This window comes from Triturus cristatus, chromosome 2_2 (genome assembly GCF_964204655.1).
Source record: "Triturus cristatus chromosome 2_2, aTriCri1.1, whole genome shotgun sequence".
NCBI classification, from domain to species: Eukaryota; Metazoa; Chordata; class Amphibia; order Caudata; family Salamandridae; genus Triturus; species Triturus cristatus.
The window spans coordinates 755,108,111-755,124,853 of record NC_140582.1 but is presented as its reverse complement, the minus strand read 5'-3'; the positions used below and the strand labels follow the sequence as shown (position 1 = coordinate 755,124,853).

General features: G+C 43.6%; 1 protein-coding gene across 5 annotated transcripts in view; it reads left to right on the top strand.

The window, feature by feature from the left end:
• The window catches only part of SLC7A2 (solute carrier family 7 member 2), a 445,257-nt gene that overhangs the window by 339,965 nt on the left and 88,549 nt on the right, over positions 1-16,743 (top strand). For 4 of the 5 annotated variants that reach the window (XM_085642005.1, XM_085642009.1, XM_085642007.1 and 1 more), the window contains exons 3-4: positions 12,382-12,537; positions 14,993-15,158. In XM_085642005.1, coding sequence (XP_085498131.1) covers positions 12,382-12,537; positions 14,993-15,158 — 322 coding nt within the window. The remainder of the gene's footprint in view (positions 1-12,381; positions 12,538-14,992; positions 15,159-16,743) is intronic. The other variant, XM_085642008.1, reaches the window with a different exon arrangement.

Genomic DNA, 16,743 nt, shown 5'->3' with positions numbered 1-16,743 from the left:
AATGCAGCTGCAGCAACGGGTCTTGAAGGGAAATCCGGATCTCAGATTTCCCTCGCTAAGACCTTCTGCTTCCTAAGAATTTATACTGATGGACATTGGAAATACAGAGAAGTATTCAGAAAACTTGTATTGTTAATGCACACAAAAAACCTTAACTATTTCCTGAACCGTTATTTGAACTCTTCAAAGATTTTGAGTTGTTACATAATATCGAAGTCTGTCTATGGACAGAACAGGAAGGATTCTTATACTGCGTTATGTTGAACTCTTCTAAGACTTTGAGTTGCTACATTGTACTACAGGTTATCCTTTGACAGAACAAGAAGGATTCTTAGATTGTGTTATGTTGTAGATGAATATATGACAGAGCATTAGACTTCTAGTATGCACATACAAATAGCTTGGAATAGGAAACAGCATAATATTAACATTGATGGACATTTTGCAGTACTTCAGAAGTCAAGTAGAAACTATAACTCATATTCTGTATGAAAGTGCATAGTATGGAAGCTTGTGATAGTCATTCAAAACATAGCTAGTGTAGATATATATTTGAGTTGCTCATTCTTTGTGTTTTTTAGTTTTCAGAATTTTTCAGGAATTACCAGTTTATCTTCAAGATACAGAGAGTTGGTTGCCCAGAGATATTCTGTTTAGACAATATGTTAAATTTAAAACAGGGCTAAAAAGATTTGTTAAGTTATGTTACCACATTTAATCATTTAACAATTGAGACTGGTTGGCGCAAACAAAAAAAACCATAACTATTTTATCATGGATTATCAATTGAATTCAAAGATATTCCGACACAAGTGGTAAATTCCCAAGCTAAGTGTAAAGACCTTTGAAGACTCTGCTCTACACCCCTTCGTGACTTAGGACCAATGGAATTTCATTATTATCACAAAAGGTGGCAATATTGATCCAACAGCGTTTCTAGAGAAGACCCCGCTTGATGCAACTGATGTGAATTCGCACCAGAAGCGGCGTAGTTAATTTTGCTTGCGCTCTTTGACAAGCTGAGGCGTAATTGAACCAAGACAGTACTGTCAGCTGATCTTATTTGCACCTCGTGAAACTTCGACCCATTCCAATTTGGTGTAAAGGCTGGAAGATTGCAGAGACTGCCTTCTGGTGATGCCAAACTTAATTCTCCATGGTTGCTGTCCCTTAGGGCTTTATCACTTTTGTTTGTAATACCTCCTTGCTTCCCTTGACACCCCAGATTACTTCTCATGGCTCAGATTAATATAAGCACTGATGACGACACATGGTATGGTGTTGTTGTTACCCATAAAGAGCACTTCACACACTCGAAGAGAAGTGTCTTAGAGGATATGTAACATGCTTCTATGGAAGAGCATGTTCCTGTCTTGTGTCCTTTGCAGGTATTGTCATGCATGAGGGCCAGAGTTATCTTATCGTGGTTTTGTCACCGTGCTTATACGTGTAATGAAGCCAAGGGAGTGAGAGACAGGGCACTTCGGCATTAGATGCTGCTATCTGCATGGAGAGAACTTGAGTAAACGCAGCACAGCCTATGTGGGAAATACATTGGTGTTGTGCTTGCCTGGTAGTGGCTGCACTCTTGTTGTGATTGTGAGAGGAAGGTATCATCACCCTTGGGTAGAAACTGCATGGATGATGTGTGTGTGATCTGCTGTAATATGAATTTATAAAACCAAAAGGAGTTGAAGAGTTGTGTTGAGACGCGGGATGGGGAGGGTAACACCAAAATTATTGTGAGAACCTCAACAGTGTTGTTCCGCCAAAGGCATGTCTCCCATTGGCGTACTTAGCCCCTGATCGTTACATCATTGAGTCTTTTCCTCCACCAGGAGGGCTTGTCTCTTGAATCTGAGACCATATGGGATCCACCATGTGAGGAAAAAAAGTTAAAAAATACCTCCTACATTTAGAAAGAACGTATTTTATTAAGAAGATCAAAGGTAGTGGTATGATTAAAAAATGCGGGGTGTAAAAGGAGAGGTATTAGGTGTCTCTCACATCTATCTCTGGAAGAACCAGGACAACATGTTTCGGCCAACTTTGCGCCCTATGGGTCGATGGCTTTCATCCGGACCGAAAGGTTGTTTTATAGGATCCCTTCATGAAGTCAAATTAAACCTTTAGAACCAAATGATTACACGGAAGTACAATCTTAATGACTTATTATACATGAGTTAGTCGCTATTACTGATACCACAGGGGTACATGTGAACATCAACCTCAATTATTAGATCGGATAACATCATTATACGTACCCCGGGTGCATGACAAAACTGTTCTAAGTCCCCCAGGGTCATAATTAAAAAACGCTATTATCTTTCTGCTTTTTGGTTTTTGACCTCGATAAATGATACCTACATTCAACCACCATTAATTCATGATTATTCTATAAGATAAAAATGTTCCATTACACCTCTAGACTTGAATGTTTAGACAAAAGTACAATCTTAATTACTTTCGAATAGTACATGAGGTGGTCCCTATTGTAGCTACCCCAGGGGCACTAGCAAACCTCAACCTCAGTTTTAAGATCAGATAACCTCATTCTAAGTCCCCCGGTAGCATAACATACCACTCTAAGTCTCCCGGGTCATGACTAAAACACCAGTGCTGTCTTCCTGTTTTACCGATTTAGAACACCTGGCAAGGAACACTGCTATAAAAGCTGGCAGCTTCCCCCATTTGCTTTAAGATGCAAGCTGGAGAGGATGTGACGTGAAGTGCACACTGAAGGACTAAGGAAAAGGGGAAACTACAACTGTAGTGTGACTCTCTAAACATCTCCAAAATGTTTATATGCACAGAGGCTGCCCCCAAAAATGGACACGGGTGTGGGGAGGGTGGAATACTTATCGTGGAAATATATGTGAACCTCCACTCATAGACTCATTGTCAGAGACGAGTGACTAACTGGACCAAAATAAAAGACTGGGTACGAGATGCAACATATGCCAATGGCCCAAGAACTAAAGTCAGCATGAACCCCACCTATTACGATGTATCGGCTGGTGAACTAATGTATACCCTACTGAGTCAATTGGTATGTACCATCGAATAATACTGGAATGTCTTTAATTGTTCTCTTAATCAAAATGCCAATAAATAATGTTTAAAAAAAATAAAAACATCTCCAAAATTGGCGGAGTAATTTTGAAAGCCCTTTCACTCCTTAATCTATTTATAATCCTCCAATCTCCAATTTTTATATCTTCTCTTCTCTAATGAAAGGAATAGTAATACTGTGCCTCTGCCCAGACCTATGAAGACCTTTTAAAACAAAAACTAAGGTATGCTGCAGAAACCTTACAAAACAGTTTGCTACCAGTTTCTGAAGGGGTGCTAATTGAAAATCTTTTACTACTTCACTCCTTCAAAAAACAACATACGTAACATTGCGGTCACATATTCCTTTACTCTTACTGTTCATTTTCAAGGCACTGTCTATGTTTACATCTACCTAGACTCAAACTCCTTATCATTTCGAAATACATTGAGATCTACACAGCATAAGTTGTCCAAAAGTCACAGAGAGGAGGCTTTGATAATAGAGCCCCCCAAATCAGGATACACACTAACATGGAATACAAGAGCAATTATTACTTTTGTTCACATAGACGAACAACCCTAAAAGGGTTGAAGATGTTCACATTTATTGGAGCAAAAATACACATTGATATAAATCATTGGGTGCATGCATTATTAGAAATATGGGACAACATCAGTACCAGATAATAATACATTAAACATTGTTCTGAATGTCTTTTTGCCTCCTTCTAGGACTGGACAAAGAGTCCCATATGACTAGAAAAGAAGAAAAAAACATCAAACGTTGGAGGGAAAGTCTCCTATTTGATTTGATTTAATTTTTCTTCATGAAGGGATCCTATAGAACCACCTTTGAGTCCTGATAAAAGCATGGGCCCATAGGGTGCAAAGTTGGCTGAAACATGTTGACTTGGTTCTTACGGAGATAGATGTGAGAGACACCTAATACCTCTCTTTTCACATCCCACATTTTTTAATCACACCACTACCTTTAATCTTCTTAATTGAATACATCCTTTCTAAAGGTAGGATGTATTTTTAAACTTTTTTTCCTCACATGGTGGATCCCAAATGGTCTCAGATTCAAAAGACAATCCTTCTTGGTGGTCTAAAAGACCCAATGATGTAACAATCAGGGGCGAAATTCGCCAAAAGGACACATTCCTTTGGCGGAACAACACAGTTGAGGGTCGCACAACACTTTTGGTGTTGCCCTCCCCACCCCCTGTCTCAACACAACTCTTCCACTCCCTTTGATTTTACATGCTCATTTACGAGAACTTTAACTTCTCCTTCCCTCTTTTGATTCTTGAGGTAATATGAATTTAAACAATTCATGGCTTAGTCCCACAAAAACAAAGCTACTAGTGGTAGTTCTTTCACCTAATCTCTGGTACCTGTCCATTGTGTAATTGGATCTTGGTCAGTGTCAGTCTCCAGCCACAAGTGTGTAGAACCTCACAGTCATCATTCATCATGACCTCTTCTTGGAACCTCAGATAGCTGCTATGTTCAAGGCAGTTTTTTTTTTACTGTTCGGTGTGAAGACTTGTAGCCTATATGGTAATCCTGTAAATCATGTTCTCTGCTATTTCTACTGTTGTGTCTTTCATTTTACAAATTGTATCTGTCTGTTTTGTCTTGATGTCTTTTTCGTTGCCTTCAACAGTTACAGAACCCAGCAGCATGGTACCTGATGGTCCTTAAACATAGTGACCATGGTTCACCGTTCCTAAGCACTCTAGTGCATCCCTGTTACTCACTGTATGGACTTTAGATCTGTTTCTTCTGATGTGTTGTTGTTCTTTCCCCACTTATTCCTAGACCTTACATGCTCTTAGAGGGGGTCCCTTTATTTACAAGTGGACTTTAGATCTGTTGTGCACACCAACAAACCATCTACTGTAGGGACCCACTAGCTCTACACAGCAGGTTGGAAAAATGTGAACTTTGTGGAGAATTGAAATCCTTCTCCGCTGTATTCCTGAAAGTGCCTATAATATGTTGTGCATGCTAGACTGATATTTTGCGATATTGGTTCTTTGCATGCAAAAGTTCTTTACCCCTCGCAGATATTCAAGATAGTGCAGTGTTTAAGAAACAACTGGGTGATTCCATACTAACCCTTACTTCGCAGTACAGTTCAGTAGTATTTGCAAAGCCCAATACCTTCCAGGCCGGGACTGTGCCTTGACACGTGCATACTTTCCACACGTTCTGCTCACTCATGCCAAACTACTTTAAGTGTGCTTTATCACTGTTCACGTAATATACACTGAGGGCAAAATATTTGTTTTTAACGTCTAATGGGGAACCTTCTGCACCACTTATCTTTTTTTATCACAAATAGTTTTCATGTGCTGAAAATCTAAAAGGAACCCTCGCTAGGAACAACAGACAGCCACGGTTGGAATGTTTAAAGGAATTCCAGCATCTGGAAGTTACTTTGTGACATATTCCATGGCCTCATTATTTGTTCACTGTACAGTTTCATACAGTAATCAACCATATGCAATGGGTCTTGGCCCCTCCCCAAAAGGGACAAGTCAGTCTTGACTACTAGGTCACGCCCTCTTTGAAGGAGAGCACTTATAACACATTTCTCCCTTGTTGGGTGTGTTGAGTGATGACTGGCCTTGAGTCTCTCTGCACAGTGAGGTACGGGGTACTGGACTGGCCTACCCATTGCACTGGGAATTATAGCTTTCTCTCCTTCCACAGTAGGACACAACCACTGGGCTTTCTCCAGAATCCTAGGGCGGTTTCCAGGTTTGGAGAAACATTCAATTCTGAGTCCTGGTTCGAGGCAGATAGTCCTCAGTGCTGGCAAAGGAGTACTTCTAGAAATTCAGAAGAATACAACCTACTGGCTCTCCCAGAAGTTCTTTCACTTGTCCTGTCTCTGTCTCTCTTTCTTTTTATCTTTCTCTAGCTCTCATCATTTCACTCTCCCCTTTCTCTCTCTTTCGCATTTCTCCCTATTATCTCTCTCTCCCAGAGTCTGTGTAAAACAGTTCGCACAAGTGCACTCATTTAATTCGCGCTGCAGTCAATTGCAATCTGTATCTCAAGTCAAAGTATAGTATCCTGGTGACCTTAAAGGTCCCAGTGGTGGGCCCTATCCTGGGTCTGGATACCCTCATGTGTGGTGTCTCATCGTGTGATAGACATCCCAGTAAAGAGCCCTGATTGCTATGTTACTTTGTGTTGTGTTGTATTGTGTTGTGTTACATCAGGTCATTAGTATTCTAAATGGAAATTCCTGTGACCACTTAGTGCTTTTTGACTGCCTGAGTTTTGCACCGGAGAAGTTCGCTGGGGTGTCTGGGGAGCACACGCATGCACCCTTCAGGTTACCCATGGGGCGACTTCTACAAGATGCTGGGTGACTTTGAAGCCAGGTGTGCTGCATCAGGGATGATTAACAAATGTTCAATTGAGCATACAGGTAATACAGTGCAGAGACAGGCCCATGTGACGGTAAGCTTGCTAAAGCACAGTGGGAGAGGTATTGGGGTTAGGTTTACGGCAGCACCAGGACACCTTTCTGGGTAATTGCATGCTTTATACATTGTTTTAAATAAAAGAGAGTTTATAAGTGTCGGGTTAAGATGGCCTTGGACAGACACTGCTCTTGCATGGTTATACCATGGAGGGCAGTTGTCAGCATCATGTAGAGAGTCATGTGGATTGGGAGGGCCTTTGCATTGGTCTTTGGTGCTATCAGTAGGGAGAACATCATAAAGCATGCTGGAAACAATGGGGATACTAATTTAACTGTGCATTTGAAGTGGCTTTCCTTATCTAAGTGGCTTGTGTGCAGTGGCCCGGCCAAGCCCGTGTGCACCACATCTTTACAGTGACTTGTGCGAGGCAGCCCCAAAGGGGGATCGCACATTTAAATAAATGACATGCCACCCTGCCACAAAACGCTTAATAGACTCCCCAGAGCATCACTTACTCCGCTCCATTGCCCGCAGAACTGAGGGTATCCATCCCCCTCATGCCCCGGTTTGGCAGGGCAACCACTGGCACTACTAGCTGAAGTCTGTTGGATAGAACAGAGAACACTGAGAAGCCCCCTGGTGGCTGCCTGCTGCCACTGCAGCACTAGGAAAAGCATCGGCATTCCCCAGACCAGCGCCTGAATAAAAGCACCGACACTGGATGTCCCCCACACCTGCAGAGTGAGCTGGAGACACACATCACACAGAACCAGTAAGGTTGCTGCTGCAAAGAAGTGGCTGCAGTACCACCTGGCGATAGCTCATTGCACTGCACCACAACCCCGGCCCAAGTAACGAGTAAGTGACAAAGGGGCCCAGCCACACGAACCTTTAAAAAAATAATAAAAATAAAGTCAAAGCCACCCTGCTGCTTGCCCAAGGAGTAAATGAAGGAAGCCCCTCTGCGTTTCAATGCACTGCTCCCAGCACAGAATCAGTGGATTAGAACTGCACCACAACACCCCCTATTGTCTGCCTGTCGGTTTGGAGGGCAGAGAAACTGTATACCCCCCAACAAAGAGCCCCAAGAAGCCCACGGTGCCCCATCCAAGAAAGCTGAAAGGAATCCAGCAAAGGCTGTGAAGCCATAAGTGGCTAAGAAGAGTCCAGTCAGCCCCCAGCAGCAAAGGCTAAGAAGGTAGCGCCCAAGAAAGAAGAAAGGTAGCGTAGCAGGAAAAGAGGGTGTCAACCCCCACAAGGCCCGGCTCATCAGCCTGTAAGTACAGCCAGACATCTGTTTCCCCTGAGAAGACTGAATGAGCATTGGGGAGGAGAGGCCACACATGGCGTAGAAAGTCCACAAGGAGAAAAGTGAGCGCTACGCACACCCTAGTGGCTGTCCGCCACCACCGCAATTGAGGAGACAGTGCTGCACGCCCCCAGTGGTGAACAGTCACCACCACAAGAAAGAGCAGGCACACAAGGAGCCAGCAGAAAAAGCACGAACTCAAGGGGCACAGAAACAATGTACAACAGCACCAGAGGAATGTAAGATGGACCCAGCAACCCCTCATCCAGCACAAGAAAGGAAGAGTGCCCTCAGAGTGTGAGAGGCAATGCTGCACGAAAGTGGCAGCACCAGCTCGCCGCCCTTGCACCGAATGGCCGCCATTGGCCCATCATTGAACATACCACACAAAGTGACCAACCCTGGCAATTATACTTGAACAGAGGCAGGTGCAAGCACTACGTCCTTGAGCGAAGAAGATGGAAGAAAGGTGACCCTCCATCCAGGAAGTGGCGAATCAAGAAGATCCCTGAAGAAGAGATAGGGCCTGCGAGAGGTCCACAAGGAGAAGCATGTCCTATTGACAGGGCAAGAGCCAAGTCGCAAAAAGCAGACGGGACCAGTGAGATGTTCATGTGGAGCGAGCATGAGACACGTGGCATGATGCTACATTGCAAAGGATTTGAAGAGGCGAAGATAGTGGCATGATCCCACAGTGTGAAGAACCACTACAGGTGCACCAGAGAAAATAGAGAAGAGCGATAAATCTGTGGACTCGTGCCACTACCGGAAAGGGCATCCATCAACACAAGCCTGTCACTGGGGTGCAGAGATGTCACTGGAGAGAGGTCCGAGGGTGGGCCAGCTGTAAGTTGCAGCAAGCGCGAACCGCTTCCAGGCCCCAGGCTTCACAGTGCGACTGTCCAATCACCTATCACCGGCTTCTTGGCATAGATGGCATCCCAGCTAGCAAGTACACATACCAAAGAAGAACTGCAAGGGCTACGAAATGCCTCCATCCTCCTCACCAGTGCATCACCAGAACAACCTAAGGAGCATCGCCCCCTCAAGTGGATCTAAATGCCTGAAACATCCAGAGACCAATAAGGCATTCCTGGCTCAGTGGGAGGCTGGCCACCCAGAAATCTTCTGTGAGCCCCCGTGAACCGGGGACCTGGAGAAAAGAGCATACTCAGTCACTGGACCATCCACCCTTGGGGTTACACGAAGCTTGGTCGTGGTTCTGTTGGGAGTTCTGCAGTGACTCCCTTGCACAGCCTAAGTGAGGTCCCACACAGCCAACACAGTCCTGTGACAATCCAGGGGAAGGGCCTCGAGGGAATACTGGTGAGAGGGAAATTCTGACAAAAGAGATGCATCTGTAGCAGCTTAACGACAGGCACTACAAAGCACTTAGGTCTTCAGACAGAAACTGGCCACCCAAAGACTATCTGATGAAGGCCCCTGCACCTGAGTCCTGATGACCAGAGCACACAGACCCTGAGACAACCACCCTTTGCGGCTGCAAGAGCAACTTGGTGGTGGTCCAGTTCGCAGTTCCTCAGCAACGCCTTCGCATAGCCTACGAGAGGCACACAGCCCAGTGACAGCGCAACAAAAAGGGGCTCAAGAACATTTCTGCGAAAGGGGAGTCCTGGCATGGGAGGGAAGTCTGAAGCTGATCCACCAGCGGGCACTTGGAAGTATCATGGCCTTGAAGGAAGACTCCCATTCATCAATGTTGTCCTCAATCTTTGCAGGTTTGCTGTCCATTGGAGCCTGAATGCCTTCAAGGAGAACTCCACTGCGGACCCCACCACTGCTCCGTATGCACCCACATTGAACTATGTAAATAGTCTCCAACACTGTGAGACCAGGCCAGTCCAAACGACATCACCAAGGTGGACTAAAACCTCATGGATATGCGGTCAAGAGATCCATTACTGCCCAGCAGATGGCCTGAAGAGGCTCAGTGGTGCTGTGTTTTGTTGTTTGTTCTTTTCCCACAGGTTGGACTTTGTTTGGTTCTTTTTCAATAAAGTTTGGGGGGATGTAGAGTCCTGGACATGTTCTAGTGTTCCAGGAGTGTGCTGTAAATTCACTTACACCCACCCATCACAGGCGTCACCGATCAGGTGACCCTGCTTATAAAAGGGGCACGTGCCCTGAGCCAGTTCCAGTTACCATATACTCTGTGTCTGCGTCCCTTATTACTTAGTATGTGGGCCTAAAGCCCAAGACCAACACCTGTCGCCATATTCATTGTGTAATTGTGCTATTGTTTCATTTAGTGCTCAAATGGTGTGGTGTTTAGCCTGGGTACTGCATTACTTTTTTATGTAATGCTATTAGGGAGTGACATATTGCCTTTGAGGCCATTAAAGCCATTCCACTTGCATGAGGCCATTCTGTTTTGCTAGCTGCTTTGTGCCCAAGCAATGACCAGGGCTGAGATTTATTGAAGCATTAATTTCCTTACCTTGTTGTTTGTTGCAATGGAGAGAAATCTGGCACTGTGTGTTGCATGAGATAGTGGTTTTTTTTGTATGTTTTACTGCCATGTTTCTTAAACTTGTGGTCCGAGGACAACTGGGGAACTGCAAGGCCTATTCAGGAGGTCTACAACTATTTTACAAAATGAAATGATATTAAAATTAATATATTCAAACAATTTATATTATATGCAAATAAAGAAGATAAATTGAAAATTTGAAACAGAAATCTATATTTCATTTTGAGTTAAACAAAATATTTGAGCATTTGCTTGGTGAATACTTGTTTTTGTATTTTGTTGTTTTGAGGTTCAAATCAAAGAAATTCCTTAGGTTGGGGTCCCCAGCTTCCAAGAAGGACTCTAGTAATGGTTCATGACGGTCCACACAAGTCAAAAGGTTCAGAACTGCTAGTCTGTTGAATTTCCAGCACTGAGATGTAGGATTAGTGAATTTTAATGTGTTAAATCAGTGACATTAAGTCATTTATAATACATGGGATTTTGAAATCCCTGTATAAAAATCTGTTTCTAATTTCTTTGTAATAGGGGATTTGTGATGCACCTAGTCACCTATTATAAAATAATTACATAGCCGTTCAACAGCAATAACTTATGAAGTCACAATGCCTGCTGCCACAGTCGGTAGCCTAAAGAATGAAAGTGAAACATGGCTTTTCTTTTTTCTGCTGTATTTCTAGCTGTACAGTGACAAAGAGAATGAGATATTTAAGACAACATATTTATTCTTTGCACTCCTTAGGTAAATCTAGAAAAGTTCTAATCTTTTGTCATGCTTCTGCACATTCCAAGGTACTGCCTTGTGTTAAACTGGTTGTAATTTCTTTTCACAACAAATATCTAACATTTTTTTTCATGTGTTTAATTTTGCTCTAGAGATTTTTTTCTTCTTTTTGTTTGCTAACATGCTCATTTTTTCATATGAAAGAGCTATGCACCAAGGATTTAAGTAGTATGTGAAAAGGTGATGGTGTGACCGTGTATCATAAGGAATAGAGTACCCCCTGCCATACATGATTAAGGTACTGCATGTCACCTCGGAATCCATAATCTTATAAAGGAAATCCACCGTCAGGCTCCTTCCTCTATATAGTCATAGAACTCCCCAGTGAATTAAAATATCCTTATAATGTATCCTTATAATGTATATATATTGTGACTTGATATGCAAGTCTTCCTTTACATCCATGTGCATGGAGGCATTAATACGTTACCAAACCTTCCACACGAGGGCAGAATTGCAATATCTAGGGTACTGGTGATGGATAAGTCCACAGCCTCTGCATCTTTGGAATGGGTTGTGAACCTTCAGTACTTTACATCCTAGAGACAACTTTTGAGGGTTTATCGTGCTACGTGGCTGGCCTAAGAATGGGCTGATGTGCCATGAGTAAAGGGCAATCGCACAGAGGCCCTGTTGGATTACATGACGCCACCACTTCAATTCTCTTTGAGCCACTGCAGGATCTAATACCTGCAATGCACTATTGGTTCTCAGCAGTCTGTGCAAACCTAGAAAATTAGAAACTATGAACATGTGATGACTTAATTATCCTAAATATGCGTTATGATTGCATGCAATACATTTCACACGTTCTATAAATAAACAAACCACACTCCATAATGCAAATAAAATTAAAAGGAAAACTTATATTAGAATGAATATTTAGCCTTTTGACGTTAAGGCATTTTCTGCCTCCAAATGTCTTTCGATTGGCTTGTGAAATACCTAAAGTTTCACTCATTTATTTAATGAATGTATTCCAGTCCTAACACTAATAATGCTCATTTTGAACCTCACCCGTCACCATCAATGGCATCATTATGTAACCGTAGTTTAATTCTTAGCTTTTTCCAATGAAGCCTGGTGATTTCAAGGGATCGGGTAGTATCTTGTCTTTCCGTATCATGTCTTCATCCATGACGTCATGGTAGAAGATGGTCTCCAGTTCCTCCTTGATCAGTAAGCCTGCTCCCCTTTCTCTATCCAGCTATGTGAAGGGACATACTTCTGATTATCATTGTGTTACTTGTCTTGGTTGCATTAAGCTTGAAGCTGTTTTATGTGGCATCTTTTCCAGGTACCTCAAGTGTGGCAAGAGCGTGGAGCGGGACCTTTGATGAGCTTCTCGGCAAGCAGATTGGCCAATTTTTCAGAACCTACTTCAGAATGAATTCCACTGGCCTGGCGGAATACCCAGACTTCTTTGCTGTATTCCTTATATTACTATTGTCAGGTAAATGTTGGACTAATATTGTTCTTGCCTAAGTCTTGCAATGAGAAGTCTTTATGGATAATTTGCAAGGGCTCGATCTCTGTTCAACAAGGAGCCTTATATGAAAAGTCTTGCCATTTGGTAGCCCATATTGTTATCATGGTGCTCAGAATATGTGCAATGTGTGGTTCATCTCTGGGGACGAGGAACACCATGTCATTGCCCCCTGCTTTCATTATGAAGCCTCCATGTAAAATGGAGGTTAAGGCTGGTGTTACTGTAATTATTGAGTTACTAGTTTTGGAAGGTCCTTGCATGCGGCTTCATGGCCACATTGCAGCAGTCACGAGTCAGATAATGCGGCTCATGAAGTTTCCCACCAATCGCAGCGGTGCCTGCGTAAGTTGCCCTCTTCGAGGTTTGTTGCTTCAAGCCGGTAGAGCTAATGTTCATTGGTTACCAAGCAAATGCAAATGGAGGTTGCAAGGAGGCCAGGATTAGGCACCCCTTACTCCATTATTGGCTCTTACCCAAGCTAATTCTGCAGTTCTCTTTTCAAGCATGGCATGCTACTTAAAGTGACTCATACATTCAACATGCGGATCCCCAAAGACCAGCAATAAAAGTGCAATGTGAATTATGTCAAAGAGTGGGCATTAAGAACCCCGTTTAAAGCTCTTTATTTGCTTTGCTGGCCCAGTGCCAACCCAAGCGCCCAAATGGCAATGTTTATCTTTTTCAAAAACAAGCCTTGAAATGGAGGGCTGTTTTAGAAAAATGAATCATCAGTGTTCCTAATGTGCTGGGAGATTTCCCTCAGTGCATGGAGCACAAGTGTGAGGTTGTCCAGCCTAGGAACAACATGTTGAGCTTGCGGCCCCCTAGCATTGGAAGCCCCTCACTACATAGGAAGGGGTTTTGAATTGCAAGATGGCCGCCACATGCCAGTTGATGCCTTGTATGCAGTATGTATGTAGTATTTGTACAGCACAAAACTAGCCGGAAGGCAGCGAAGCGCTGTATAGGGTAAAAGACAACCTTACTGTCGACTAGTGATGGGAGAGATAGTTGGCATCGTGATACAGTGTTTTTTAAAGAGATGCATCTTCAACTCTTTCACAAACTGCATCATCGTTGGGGTTGTCCTTATGAAGACAGGCATGTTGTTCCAGATCCAGGGTGTAAAGATGCTATTTGGTTCTCACTGTGTTCCTGTCTGGGTAGATGCAGCATCTCCACCTTTGGGAACACTGTGATTTCCCCACCTTTAAATGTAGCTGGCGAACTGCGGGGTGGGTCAACGGGACATCTGTATAATTCTTATAGATGGCCCATGACCACCCATCCCTGGATGAAGTTCTGAGTGTCTTTACAAAGTGGAAACATCTTTGCCAATGTCAGGCCCATGACTGGCCTTGCAGTGTTAATTCTTCCAGGCATGTTTGTTTTGCATCCTATTTTCTCATACGGAATAGGCAATTCATATCCAGTTTGATGGGAAGCACCTGGTGGATTAAGCCTCTGAGGAAGTTCCACCCAATGTAGTAGAAACATCATTGCAGCGAATGCTCCAAGGGTTATAGCGCCTGCTTCTTGCAAAGGCTTTTTCTCCAAGCACCTTGATTAGCCATACAGTGCTAGGCAGACATCCAAAGCAAAATCCCAACTCAAATTGCCGGATATTTTGGTAAGGGCAACACAGGGAAAACTTTAGTTAATATGTTTTATGGCTATGGTAGTTGCCTTCACGAAGAACTGTAAAACCAAATCATTGGAGATAAAAATATAACATTTAATTATATAAAAAGCAAAGTGACAGGCAGTCGAGAAAGTGTATGGATGAGCGAATGTTACAGCTGAAGCCATGTAAGGCCTATGGCAAGAGTACCAATGGAAGTGGGGAGAGTCGTGAGGCCTCAAATTCTATGTTTGCATGTTTCTCGGAACATATCTAGTTCATGCTGTATTTGCAAGACAGCATTTATAGATGGTGCAGCACGATTTCCCCACTGCCACTCGTGGCTAAGAAGACTTTGGGGCGATTTCCTGCACCTTGCAGTCCAGCCTTTTCAGCACGTAAATCCGGCTGCAGGCAAAAAAAGCAGAAGTATACTTTGTCAAAGTTGGGGGAAGTTTGCCCACCTTCACAAAGATTGCAGTTTTCTAACTTTGGGGTCCTAAACAGACTCCATACTCATAAAGCAACAACCCACACAGATTGTACTGTGATCCAGAAAGGCATGAGTAATTATCGAGCAGTCAGTCCCAACTCTGGTATGTCACACTCATTCATAAACCAAACAGGCCCAACGTTTCTTTGTACAGTACCTTGTGTGTGAGATACGCCTGCGTTAGGAATGTTCATCGCTAAACACTCCCTGCTGCTTGGAGCTGGGTCCCCACTTTATCAAATACTTACACTAAAACCAAAGTAATAACAAGGTGTAAAACTAATCCTCGCTGCGTTCCTTTGCAGGCCTTCTTTCATTTGGAGTGAAGGAATCCGCCTGGGTAAACAAAGTCTTCACGGCCATCAACGTCCTCGTCCTGCTCTTTGTCATGATTGCGGGCTTTGTCAAAGGGGACATCGGAAACTGGAAAATCACTGAAGAATTTCTCAAAAATATCACGTGCGAGCCTGAGTAATATACGCATGTTTCCTTTTATTTCACATTTGTTTTCAAAGGTGTATGTTTTCTTTTACTGATGTGTGGGCAGAAGCCGAGTGCTTTACCGAATTTTTATATCGCCGTTAGAACATTTTTAACAATGGACAGAAAGAATCGTCTTAACTAAAGCGATGTCCAGAGCTTAGAAGCAGCGATTGGTGGTCCAACGACAGTCTAAGTGTTAGCGGTAAAAGTGTCCCGCCAGTAGGAACCCTGGGTTCACGTTGATGCAAAGTGTGCTGATGACGTCATAAGGCGAGTTGCTTTCACTTTATGAATTGAATTCACTTCTGTATGGGGGCATCCAAGGCCTTTTGTGAGATGTCGAGTGGGAAATGTTAGCACGAACTGCTGGGGATTGTGGAGAGTGAGGTAGGAGTTGTCAGGGCTGGAGGCATTTGAGCAGCTGAGGTTGGAGAAGTCGTCATATAATTTTGAGGCATTCATAGAGCAGGTAAGATGGAATGTGATTATTTGTATTGGGGTGGATCGCAGAGGGAGGAGTTCTAGGGGTACTTACACGAAGGGCCAGTTTACGATACAGCCATAGGTCGGACCCTTTATGGCTGCATCATAATGGGCCGCTCAGTTTACTTTCCGACCGCCTCATTATGTTGGAGGTGGTCGGAAAGTAAACCTGCCGGTCATTCCGGCTGGCTTCCGATGGCCCCCAGTCAGTAGCTGGCAAGTAATCTCAAGGGCGTGTCTTTCTGTCCTTGAGATTATGGTCACGGTTTCTGACATGATTTCCATGCCGGCCTGTCCAACATGGAAACCATGTCGGAAAGCATGTTTGGGGTTCCCAGCAGGGTCCCCTTTGGTGCACAACCTCTGGTTGGAGGCCGAGGGGGCACCTATGGTGCAACCCTGTTAATCCCTGCACTTTTGTGGCAGGCACCCCAGGGTGTAAGGCTGAACACACCTCCCTTTTCTCGATGGGAGCTTGTAACATGAGTTCCCATTGAGAAAAATTGAATCATCATAATAGGCCGACCGGGACCACCGATCAGGTGTTGGTCGGTCCCATGACTGAGTTGGTGTCAGGCAGAAGTAATTCCGCCCCACATCGAAATAACCCCTTAAGTGTATTTTTCGGCAAGAGAATTACTGACTTGGGTCCCTAGCGATGGAGTGGGACTTCAGGGCATGAAAGACCCCCAAAAATTGCACTATCCACACAAGAACTATAAATGATAACATTTAAAATTGATCAAAACAAACAACCGAAAAACACAACAAAGCAACTATAAATTCCATAATAATGACCCCCCAATCGAGAACATGAAACTGAGAACGCTACCCAAGCTACTCTTTTTGCTTCGGTTACCTGATATCGGTTACCTGATATTGGCGGTCGAAGGTTTTCCACCAATAGGTGTCTATGTAAAAACAGTCATATTATAATCTTTGTGTGTGTGCTCTCTTACCTGTGGAGCCTAAGTGTTCAAAATCAATATTATATGATTAAAGTTGGTCTTGTAAGGAGCCTTGTGACCTGCTGTGCCAATGAAATGGCAAGGCTCATCCGAATCTCAGACTGGAAAACCTTTCATCATAT